General features: G+C 37.1%; 1 protein-coding gene across 3 annotated transcripts in view; it reads right to left on the bottom strand.

Moving 5' to 3' along the window:
* The window catches only part of rc3h2 (ring finger and CCCH-type domains 2), a 33981-nt gene extending 21232 nt beyond the window's left edge, over positions 1–12749 (bottom strand). For 2 of the 3 annotated variants that reach the window (XM_077542236.1, XM_077542239.1), the window contains exons 1-5: positions 12317–12749; positions 3614–3924; positions 1958–2075; positions 1509–1742; positions 961–1136 (exon numbers count right to left, since the gene is read on the bottom strand). In XM_077542236.1, the coding sequence (XP_077398362.1) occupies positions 961–1136; positions 1509–1742; positions 1958–2075; positions 3614–3844 (759 nt within the window). In that variant the 5' untranslated portion in view covers positions 3845–3924; positions 12317–12749. Of the gene's footprint in view, positions 1–960; positions 1137–1508; positions 1743–1957; positions 2076–3613; positions 3925–6377; positions 6777–12316 lie in introns of those variants that run through there. The other variant, XM_077542238.1, reaches the window with a different exon arrangement.
* Between the last annotated feature and the right edge of the window lie 357 nt (positions 12750–13106).

Raw genomic sequence — 13106 nt, 5'->3', positions numbered from 1 at the left:
GAAAAGGGACTCTCCCTTTGTCAGAATCTGCCCTATGAGTAATCATCATTAGACATCACACCAATCCAATTAGCTCAGCATGAAAGAAAGTCGTCATCTTCTCATGTCCGAACTCTGCCACCTCATTTGGACCCGCTTCTATATCCCGCGCATCTGCCCTGCAAGACAGGGCGCGACGGGATGCAAATATAGAATGCTGTTACATCACCAGGAAATAGTTGGCATTTGTGCCCTGCCAGCTATGTGCATCATCGGGTAACAGGCACAGAAATACATGCACATCTCCTCGGGGGTCTGCGTATTAGTTACCCGTACTTGACTTTTGCATCTACAGGGGTGCTTTTTTTATTATGTTTCGAGGTTACGAAGGGCAGGTTATCAAACACGCATTGATGCTTTTTATTATTAACTTCAAATGCTTCCGTTTTATCCGCTTTTCTACACTGGTCAGTTTTGACTGCTATAAAATTTGATACTAACAGCCACATGCAGAGATGTAAATACATAGTTGTCTGGTGTGTGACTTGGTGACCTGTTTTTTTGCATAGTCAAGCAGTACTATTTTGAAGCTAAGATCGTACTGTGCAGTGGTAAACAAGCAGAACAAGTACTGAGAATGAGAACATGAAGTTGGAATTGTTTAAATCTGTTTAAAAAATGTATAAGGAGAATCTAAATAGAACATGTGAAGTATGTCTTCATTTGGAAATTTTATTGTGAAAATATAATATTTTGTGGAGTTCCATAAATATCCTGAATGAACTGAAAAGTGTTGGTGTTTTTTTTAAAGTAGACTATGGCACCTTCTGACTAATGTAAAATTCAACAAATAAAAAGCCGCTGCAAAAAGCCTGATAATATTTAACCCACAAATGTTCATCATATGACATAAACCTTTGTTCAGTTGCATCATATTTTTCTTGAAGTTTCTTGAAGGACTTTCGAAACATTGCACTGTACCTTGAAGCAGGAGGCCCTGTAAAGGAGCTGCACCACATGGCCTATGCTGGTTTTGGAAGCCTGGGGGAAGCGCCCCTCCAACTTTTGTACGACAAACAACACCAGCACCTTCCTGGACAGTGCGGAACCGTCCTCCAGAGCCAACAACACAAGCTTCAGGGCATCTTCCTGCATGGCTGAAGGGGAGAATGATTTATTTAGAAGAAGTTGAGCATATGTAGGACATGCAACAGATTCTAGTCGTTAGCATATAAAATAGATTTTAGAAGGAGAAGAAGAAAAAGAAGAAGAACTAACTCTAGTAATTGTCGTTATTCAAACAAAGCAGAGAATATATATGACTGTGAGTAATGTTGTATGCTACGTTTGTATGTGCTAATATAAATAATAATGTAAATCACCATAATGTTGATGCTAATTTCCGTTAGCCCGTCTATGAGTGTTTGTATTTATATTAGCATTAAGCTAGCTCATTATTACATCATTTGGTTAAACATTTTGAAGCGCACATATTGATGTTAATGTTTTAAAAGATGATGTTAACTCACCAGGCCCAAGAAATTGGCATCCCCGTGCTCTGACCGCAGCCCAGAGGTTGGCAGACAGCTGCTGGGGGTTCTGGTGCTGCAGGATGAGCTCAGTGACCGTCCGCTCCCCCAGCGACCGGCCCGCACGCACGGCTCGCACTCGGCCTTCCTCCTCCACCAGCTGGCAGTTGACAAGCGTCACCAGCTTCCTCTGCATGGGTCTGCTTAGCGCACTCGGACTTGGCGGCGCCGCACCTGCAGGGACGGCAATTTAAATACGAAGCTAAATTTGATGAATGCATCTTGTAACAGATTGTGATCAATTTAAGAAGTCATTGTGGTATGAATTTGTTTTGAAAGTATTCTTCTATCTGCTACGCCTTGCAAAGTTTTGCTCATAAAACTTCATTTTATTCTACATAATTTGGTTTTAACATCAGAAACGGTCATTTATGAAGCAATAACCATACCTTTAGTGCCGCTAATTGGTTTGAGGTATAGCGCCAGCTCTTCCACACACACCCTGCAGGCCTCATAGTGTCCAACATCTGTCGCACTGCTCAGGCTAACTGGCTGCACGTCTGGTATCTAAAAAGCACACAGACACAATTTTTGTCCAACCATCCACTTTCTACTGCACTTGTCCTAAATTGCGGATTAGCTGCAATCTATCCCTGGACTGGCTGCCAGCAAATCACAGGACAAACATGGACTGTATGTCTGTTCAAAGTTACACCTTTGGAGAATTTAGAGCAGTGGTGGCAGGCAAATCTTTGGGCTAAAGGGTCACATTATGGGTTAGGCCATTTAAAAATGAAGTTAAAGAAAGATCCTATATAGCATTATTCTTTGAAGTTGCTTGAAAGTAATGGCTATTTTCTATTCTTCTAATTTCGCCTAACTATCCCTTACATATATATATATATATATATATATATATATGCGGCCAAATCGATGTTTAAACACCAATTTTTTAATGAAAATATTCAACAAAACGTCTTACTTAGGGTTACGGTTCACACGTTAAGCATGGAAGAATGTTATATTAACTCTTTGACTGCCAAAAACGTTAAATAACGTTTAGTAAAATCCCATGGAGGAGTGCCAAAGACGTTAAAAGACGTTTGTTTCAAAACAGAGGTGAAACTAACCATTTTCTATTGTTGATTACTGAAAAACGGAATAAGGTAGAAACAAACTTTTTTTTCTGATGAAAGATGAGAGTCCAATCTTTCATTTGGTAGTATGTGTGTTTCCATAGTCCAAACACATAATTTTCTGTGGACCTTGAAAGATCAGTCAAAAATGCTTAAATCGGCTGGCACCCACGGCATCCCTTTTCTGAAAACATCTGGCAGACAAAGAGTTATTGGAACATTAAGCCTTAATATTTTATTTCAATGCTGTTCCAACAAGAAATAGATTGCAACAGATTTTTTTGTTAATTACAGTGGCTCACAGTTATAAGCCTGAAGTTTCAGATAAATAAATACATTTTCATACAAATCTTACAGTGTACAAGTTTACTGATTAGTATTTTCTAAATTTGAGTATAAAAAAAACCCCGCAATAATCAATTTATAGATTTTGTATGGGGATTAATCTGTATCGAATCAAATCGTGACCTATGATTCGTGATACTGATCGAATCGCCAGGTACTAGGCAATTCACACCCCTAACATATATATATATATATATATACTGTATATATATATATATAGAGAGAGAGAGAGAGAGAGAGATTGGTTGGTTGGAACTAACCATTTTTGAGGCAGGAGGGCAACTGTGGTTGTTTTGTTGTTAAAATATTACTTTTTCACACAGTATTGTATATGAAGACATTTCTCTGGCTTGTTTATAAAGGAGGTTATAAAAAAATAATAATAATGTCTTAAACTTAAGGGGGACGGGGATTCAAATTTAGGGGCGCTTGAACAACCCAAAAATAGGCTACAAACGGCCATGGTAAGCGCTAAATGGATAAATGGATAACAGGACTCTTGATCATGTAAATGCTACAAATTAAGCACTGAGGAATTGGCGTACCACCACACCAACGTCACACTTGCTTCCTCACAATAATCACTGTGCCTATAACATTTCCAAAATTTGAGTTTCCTTTTACCTGAGCTCCGACCAGCTGCAGAAGGGCACAGTTGACGGGCAGCAGGTCGATATCCGTGCTGATGGGCGTCTGGTCGAAGGGGCAGGCTTTGCGGTGCAGCTTGTGCAGGCAGGTGCGGCACACCGTGTGCGAGCAGCCCAGGCTGATGGGCTGCTGGCCGCTGCCGTTGAACTCGTTGTAGCAGATGGGACAGGACAGGAAGTCCGTCCATTGGGCGGCCTGCACCGGCATCCCGGCTGCGGGGAGGAGACGCCGTCAGGCTCAAGGTGAAGACATCTCAACGAGCTGCGGCAGGCCAGTGCTGGAAAAGACTTGACAGACAAGACATGCGGCTTTTAGTGCATACTAGACTTTAAAAAGACCACACTCAGATGATCTGACGTACAAAGAATGCATGGTCTATAAAGACTATGAAAGGCTTCAAAGAGAAGCTAAATATCCAATGAATCTCTTTGGTGCTTAAGTCTTTGTTATTTTTCCATGCAGTCCAAAAAAAAAAAGCTACAAATTTGAGAATTTTGTTGATGGTTGCAGTTTCCTACCTGGCCTATACATTGTCATTCCATTTATTTATTGTTATTTTTCTCTTTCAAATTGATTTGAACCCGATTCCTCCTTTCTGATCAAAGGCCAAATTATCAAATGTCTCAGGGTGACCGATTATCCTGTGGTGTAGGGTGTGTTAAGATGATTTCACATTTAGCTGGAATCCCGCCCGAGTCCCGGCGGATTTCGCCATCTACGTTGTTTTGTCTCATTTTTATGCAGGTCCCGTCCCAGCCCCGGTTTTTCCTGTCAGCAAGCCAATTTTTGGCCCATGTGTACAGTTTCACTTTTCGCAGCCTCGCTGTATCGTGGATTTTTTTGTGTGCAATTTTGCATGCATTTTTTTTTTTACAGTAATGTACCAATTTTAGAAAAAATTATGAAGGTCTGAACATTGAGAACGTTTAAATGAGAGAAATGTGAAAAAATATATATGCCTCGATGAGAAAAGTGTATAAAACTGTGTGGTGAAGGGTTTTAGAGCCTAAAAATATGTATCTACTTTGAGGATTTCAATTATTGCTGGTATCTTCTGGAACCTAACCCCAGCGGAAAGTGTCAAAATTCAATAAATAAAAACATCATTTTGAAATAAATATCCTTTAGATAAATAACAGGCAATTATGTAATGTGGCCATTAAATTGTAAAATGTGTTAGTATTATTATGAAAAGTGTTCATGCTATTCTTTAATATGTAACTAATATTTTATTCAGATTAAATATTTCATGATTATTTTTAACAACGTCATACTTTTTAATAAAAATGACATTTAATTTATTTTCCAAGGTTTTATAAGATAAGAAAAGTTTTTTTTTTTTTTTTATAAAGTCAGTTTTTATTTCATAATGTCCTTTTCCACACTGGCCTTTCTATTACATATTGCCGTTTTACAGCCAAATGACTTGATGTTGTCAATCAAAGTCAGTGGGTTGGGCCTCCTGTTTGATCCTCTACGATCAATTAGTTTTCCTGGACACGGGTCATGACCGTTGTTAGTCGGCAGGCAGCAGCAGAAGGAACGATGGCGGACTTCAGGGGTATTTCTGCAACTCTGCTGACTAGCTGATCAAATAGATCATAACTTATCACGAGATGATATTTTGACTCGTTTGAATACTATTTTTGAAATGCTCGGAATGGTAGTTGCTGTTCAGGAAGCTGACATGATGACAACATTTTTTAAAGTTTGAGAGCAACTAAGCACCGGGTGCATATAGAATATGCACATGTAGCGCCAACTTCAAAACTGTGACACAGCCTTAAGACGTTATGACCCGACTCCAAACGATTTGCTACTTCTCGGAGTACTTTTGAAAGTGACTTGTCTCCCGCAGCCATTCTTTCACAAACCCGTGATTGCCACGGCTCTTCATCAGTCAATAAACTCTCCATGCGTGAATCGATACGGCAAGTTCTGCTATTCATGTCTGTATAACGGACTCAGCCAATCACGTAACTGGCTCCGCCTCATGTGATTTGATTGACAAGGTCAAGTCATTCGGCTGAATAACGCCATTATGTAATAGAAAGGCCATTGTGGAAAAGGACATCATGAAATAAAAACTGACTTTGTAAAAAAAAAAAGTTATCTTATCTTATAAAACCTTGGGAAATGAATTAAATGTCATTTTTATTAAAAAGTATGGCATTGTTAAAATAATCATTATCAAATATTTAATCAAAATAAAATATTTGTTACATATTAAACTAGAATACCATGAACACGTTTCATAATAATACTAACACATTTTACAATTTAAGGGACACATTACATAATTGGCTGTTATTTATCTAAAGGATATTTATTTCACAATAACGTTTTTATTAATTGAATTTTGACACTTGCGGGCTTCCATCAAAGTGTACTTGTCAGTTGTTCTTAGCTAACTGTTAGCTCAGATACAAAGCTGTAAAACGAACCCAAGGACTTGTCAGTTCAGTCATAATCATCCAATCAGAATTTAAATAACAGCAAAGTGATCAAAAAATTCATTTCAGAGGGTACAGGATTTTTTCTTAAACACAAGAATCTATGAGTATGGGTATTTTTGCCAGCTGTTGTAATAAACAATTTTAAATTCTGAGTATAAGGTCCGAGCAATTGCGTAGACATGCTTCATTGCAAATTTCACCTAATTACTCTCTCAAAGCACTTAAGAGCTGTAAAAATATATATATATCATTTGAGTTATTAATCCTATATAACATTTACGCACCTTCCAGGGGCTCTGTGCCGCGCCACTACGCCTGGACAGCCTCGAGCCGTGTTCCCACCTCATGTTTCCATCAGTGGGGCACCCAAATTTAACCGCCGTAAGCGCACCCCACCTTCCCCTCGAAAAGAGCACCGTCCAAGGAAGAGTTTGGTCACGCTCTTGTGGCGAAAGGAGGCCCGGCTGTGAGTTTAAGGAGGAGGATGGGTGAGCGGGGGAGTGGTGGAGAAAAGCAACTGGTGGGGAACATAACACTACAGCCACCTGTTCCTGCTTTGAACAACTGCTATATCCTGTTTTGGGGTCTCAGTTTACATACAGACTTCCCTCATAGCACACTCACTATTGTCCACAGATTTTCTTACACTGTACATTTTTGGTTGAGGTCATAAAGCTTCTGCGTATTGTTTGATGGCTTCAAAATGCCCAGACATGACTTTATCTTGTCTTAAAGGGGAAGTCACCCTTAAATGTATTATATGTGACCGCACTAGTCTAAACATGACATTCTGTTTAATATAAAACCCAAAAACTGAAAAAAACTTTTTTTTAAAACAATAAAAAATAAATTAAAACACAAACAATCGCCAAATAATTGTAATTAACCAAAATTTAATGGGAATAAAATTTCATCAAAATGACCTAAAGCTTTTAAACAAAAACAAACAAATAAACATAATCTGACATTAAATGTTTCTTGACAATAATATGTTATATGTGACCACACTAGTCTAAACATGACATTCTGATTAATATTATTTTTTTCTAATATGAGTTATGCAGCAAAATCCAGCCGCTTTTATCCATCTCATGGGGCGGCCATTTTGCCACTTGCTGTCGACTAAAGATGACATCACAGTTGCTCAGGTAACGACCAATCACAGCTCACCCGTTTTCGTAAACTGAGCTGTGATTGGTTGTTACCCGAGACCTGAGCAACTATTGTCAAGACATTTTTGGGGGGATTGATTTCCCTTTTAAATTAATTTGGAGAAGAAATGTTGAGGATTCGTTCACAGACATGAGAGGAGAAGGAACTTACATAACCCCTGGGCGTTATTTTATTTTGAAATGGCTTGGTCAGAACCAACAAAAAGCCAAAAAATGGTCAAATAACGCCCAGGGGTGAAAATATGTCAAGAGAAATAACTTGGCTTGTCCAATTCAAGACCTTGAATAGAATATATTGGACCCTTTTTAAGCTGAGTCTAGTTAAATTTGTAATTTTTCATAATACAATTCTCAATGGGTTTGAAAAATTAAAATACACTGACGCATAACGACCCGTGCAATGGACTCTTGTCTAAAAATTGCCATTCAAGGACGGCACAAAAATGCTGAAAAACAAACCAACATTAAGAGCAACAACTCATTTTGTTTATTTTTCTGCAAAAATCAAAGGTAATGTGAGTTTTTTCCTCAATAATGAATTGTTGTTATTTGTTACTTTTGGATTATTATTATTATTTAATGTATTTTTATTGTGGAAAATGTACATTGGAGGTTTATCAGTATTTTGTCAAGATTTTTCTTTTTTTGGGTGGGGTTAAAAAACAACAACTCTCCAATACATTTCTAGTTCAACAACTGTCAAATATATGTGAATTTTTGCTGATCGTGGACCACTCCACTCTCTAATTTTAAACTGTAATATCTCCATTCACCACTAAATGGCAGTAATGGCTTAGTTGCACTTGCACCGGGTCTTATATATATATATATATATAAACATGGATTTGGGAGAAATGCAATCTTGGCAGAACTTCATGGCCACAGAAGTCCCTCCAACGTAAACGTTCTATAGGTCCACCAAATCCAATCAATGCTAGACAGTAGACAGGCATTAGGAGTACATTGTAGCCAGCCAACAGTTGGCACAGTTATATTGTCATTGTCCATTGGCTGTGGACAACATGTCACACGTCCTTAAATAAGCGGGGGTTGGGTTTTTGGAGTTTCCTCGAGGAAAGAAGAATAGAGAGCAATTGTTTTTTTGTTTTTTGTGGAATGTTTTTTAGCACTTGATGATCATTTTTACCACATGACACGTTAGCCCATGTTATTTGTAGCTTCTGTAATAAAACTTGGCTTTACTTATTTGTTTCTCACTTTGTCATCAACATGTTTGGTGGTGCCAGGAAACAAGTACAGGGAACCCCCGTTTATTGTGCTGGATACGTTCCAGAGTCAAAATGTGATAAGTGAAAATCTGCTATAACAAATGTTATTCCTCTAGTTTTACTCCATTTTTAAAGTATTCCTTTACACCAGCTCTCCATCACTCACGCAATTCCCCAAATATATTTTTTAAATTGTATACAGTACTTCAAAAACTGCAACAAAAACAATCGCTTAAAAATTCCACAATAAATCAGTATCTGTAATATCAGTATACTTACTAACTCAGCTAAACCTAAGCACCGGCTAACAGAAACACAAATGAAATAAAATAAGACACAACGAGCAGGCGTTTTGGTGAAATCTCACCCAAGCACAACACGCCCCCACACAAGCAAACGTGACAGGGTTATCATAACTGCAGGAAGGCCACAAACAACACAACTTTGACAGAGCCATTCAGCGGACTTGAAACTGTATTTGATGGCATGTCGAAATAAATGCACCACAAGTGATTAAGGGGTCGTGATTAGGATGAAAAAGTGAAATAAAAAATGTAAAAAAAAGACTCAGAAAATAACTAAAAATTTCAAACTTAAGAATTTCTCAAATATTTTTATTTGAGTAATTCTACAATCAAAATAATTTAAAAAAAAAAACATTTTAAGTTTAAAGTTAAGTTTAAGTTAAAAAAGAAATGTACACAAAATTACAAAACATTTTAAAGAAATAAATGACAAAAACAAATAGAAAATTATATTCAGTATTACAAAAAATGTCAAACTAAAAATTGATAAATCCTCAAATAAAAAAAGCAAAAAATAAAAAAATAAAACTTTTAAAATTTGTCAGAATTTAAAAAGTTAAAATGACAATCAAAAATAAATCACAAAAAAACAAATAAAATAAAAAAATCAATGAGGTTGAATTTTTATAAAGATGAAATACACATTTGAAATGAATCATTTAAGAAAATCTAAATTCAATATTACAAAAATATAAAACCCAAAAACTGAAAATAACTTTTTTTTAAACAATAAACATGAAATTAAAACAAACACACACACACATACACAAACAATCAAAAAACATTTACAATTAACCAAAATTTTATGGGAATGGAAATTTCATCAAAATTACCTAAAGCTTTTAAATAAAAACAAACAAACAAATAAACATAATCTGACATTAAATAATTTTAAAAAAAAACTCAAAATGCCTCTTTATTTTTTTTTAAATCAACATTTTAAAAAATTGTAAAAACTGGAACTTGAATGGAAAATAATTAAAAACAACCCCAAAAATTAATTGAGATGTTTTAAGGACATCTCACGCCACACTGAGCTCAACACCACAACATTGTTGGTGTGTGCATGTAATACATGTAATACACAGAAAAATAACTATTTGTGTCATGAAGTCAGTAACTTCATCATTGTCTGTGAGAAAGGGTTCGGCACCTATTTGACTTCAACAGTGTCCAACCTGTGAAGCACAAGTTAACATTTAACTGCATGACGTGATGATGCGTGGTAAACACTCCAACAGGATACCAAATATTAACACATAAGTGTTCAGTAAGAAAATAATTAGCCAGGACCTACAGACATATTTTTGTTGAGGATTACTGTAGCACAGTTGGGGAGAGTAGCTGTGTGTGAGTGTGTGTGTGTACTTTTTATGATATATTCCTGATGTGTATGGTTTCAGTGTGCGGGGGCAGTAACAGCTCACAAGCTGCTACCCTACACAGAAAAGCAACAGCGTATATTTTTAATCAAGTTACCTCTGCAGCAAAGAGAGCAAACAGAAGTTGTGTAACCTTTTTTTTAAAATACCCAAAAAATCTTAGTCTTTATGAGACAACTTACTTCTTTTTTTTCACAGCATGTGAAAGAAAATTCTGTGGTCTGATGAGACAAAGATTGAATTTGTTGGTGTGAATGTGTCATGTTTGGAGGAAACCAGACACTTTCACAATTTCCTTTGACCAAGCCGACTCTTTATTTTGAATTTATATAGTGGAGACCGGGGCTAATTGTATCATGGGTAAGTTGTCACATTGCAATTATCTTCTCTGTAGAGGACGTGGAAGTGGAATACTAGTTTTCAAATACAAATTTTCAAATACTAGTTTTCAAATACTAGTTTTCAAATAATAGTTTTCAAATAATAGTTTTCAAATACTAGCTCTGTCTTTAAACTAGAGCAAGTATTAGCCAACATGGTCGTTTGGGGCAACTTGTCTCAGTTATTTTGGGGTTTGTTGTCACATATGCAAAGAATGGGCAAACTCTGGCTACTCTGTTTATTTATGCCAGAGTTGTTCCTCATGATGAGTGTGAAGAGTGAGGAAATTAGTTTGCCAGGTCTTATTTCATTGTTTAAAAATTGATTTTCCAGCTGTTGGAACTACAGCATGCCCACGTCAGGACGGGTTTAAGTTTCTTGATGAACCATCCATCCATTAACTGACATGCTTTATTTTTTTAAAACTCAATTTAATCTCAAATTTCCAGTTTATGGGAAGCAAAACAGGCATTTGAGGCTGAGCGCTATGACCTCCATACCAGCAGTTTCTAAGGACTTTAATCTATTTCATAATATTTTCATGTAAAAGTTTGCTCAATGACTATGGTAAATTTTCAAGATCAATGATAAAAAAAATTCTGGCTGTAAAAACAACAACAACAAAAAACAGGAGAACAAGGATAATTTTGCCCTTGTTTTATTAGTTGCAAAATCCAGTGTGACATCTTACCCCATATAGTGTGACAACTTACCCATTGGTGGGGCAACATGTCACATGTTCACTCCCTCCATTTGATGACTTATAACTGTGCACTAACACAAAATATGTAAATGACATGAATTTAAAAATACATTATATACCTAAGACTTTGGTCTTTCATTTGGTATAACTAAGCCCCGGTCTCCTCTACAGTATACTAAGATAATAGCAATTTATGTTTGTTTGTTTGAAATTGTGTTCTGTGATTGACTGGCGACCTCTCGCCCCCAAATCAGTCAAATGTCAAGTGCAATAGAAAATGTTTGGATAAATGTTTCCTATTTCTGTTTGCGAGCTGTCAAACGATTCCATTTTTTTTATCAGATTAATCACATCTTAGAATTTTGATCAATCACGATGAATCACTTCATAAAAAAAAAATTTTAATCAATATTTTTTCTCGCCAAATTTGAAGAGCACCGGTTATGTGTTCATTCTTTTGACATTTAATGTTATGAGGACGTCTTCAACATTTTTGGATCCACTGCACACGCTCATCCTCCTATTTTTCTAATCAATTAATTACTTGCATTATTTAAAATAGGGGGAAAAATGACCCCAATATTTTGACATGAACAAATATTCTAAATATCATAAGCAAACATTTATTAAATGCTTTACTTTAACGCATGTAATTATGTTTATTGCTCACACAACCTGTGCTACCTTAAACGTAGCCATATGGTCAAAATTAATAGTGCGATTAATCTGCGTTAATTCATGATTAATGCGATATTTTTTTTGCGATTAATTAATCAGTTAATGCTTTAACCTTGACAGCACTACTAAAAAGTTGGAAAGTCCTGCTCCATCACAACCCGAGAATCCTGTTTAGTGTTTTGATGAGCGGATGGAGCCAAACAACATCCACGCACCACCTGCCTCATCCATCAGCACCAGTTGCAGACGTTTAGCGCTGAGCTGGCAGTCAACTCATTTCACACTAAACAAACACAGCGCTATCAAAACAAGTTGAGGGCAAGTCAAGTTGAAGGAGGAACGCAATAAAAGCACATCTGGAGAAGTCACTTACCACACGCGCACCTCCACAGCCCAAACGTGCTCACGCTCGTCCATCAAGATGGCAAACATAAGAAGAATGATGAAAAGGAGGTCTGGGGTCAGTCTTGAAGCTGCTGCTGTGCTTTTTATTTAAAAAATGTTTTTTTTTACTTTGGTTCAGGTGGTACGCTGGCTCCCCTTCCAGCGGCCGGGCTCGAAGGAGCGGGTGGTGGCGTCATATATGGCCGCTAATGGAACCTCTTCAGCCGGCCGCGGTGGCTCGCAGGCGGCCTCGCATGGCGCACCCCCGGGGCCCAAGGCGCGGTCCTCTCGCCGAGCGTTTGAACGTCAAAGCAAAAACGACTGCGTGAGCGCCTGGCCACTATTTGAATGTGGCGAGCGAACATTAAAAAAAAAGAAAAGAAAAGACAAGATGCAAGCCGGAACAAGCCGCTTTTTCGAGGCGTGGGCTGGTTGCTTTTAAAGGAACAGGACGTGAATATTTCTTGATATGTTCATACGTGCGTGTGGCGCAACAGTGAAACGCGCCTACAAGTCGCGGCCAAGTTCCCCATAGCACTTTACTCTACTATATACAGTAGCCGATTAACCCTTTATATGACACCTGCACTCATTGAAACACTTTGAAAATGCTATTTTGCATCACCTGCAGGAAAGTATAGTCTATAATTCTTTTTTTTTTTTTAAGATTGGCCTACTGACATAAAATGTAGTCTATGTGCTATACAAATTTAAATCTCTTAAATACTTTTACCAATGAATACCAATTTAAAAGGTATTAATAAAATGTTCATAGTATA

Source organism: Vanacampus margaritifer, chromosome 14 (genome assembly GCF_051991255.1).
Source record: "Vanacampus margaritifer isolate UIUO_Vmar chromosome 14, RoL_Vmar_1.0, whole genome shotgun sequence".
Lineage (NCBI taxonomy): Eukaryota > Metazoa > Chordata > Actinopteri > Syngnathiformes > Syngnathidae > Vanacampus > Vanacampus margaritifer.
This window is presented reverse-complemented; position numbering and strand designations above follow the sequence as displayed.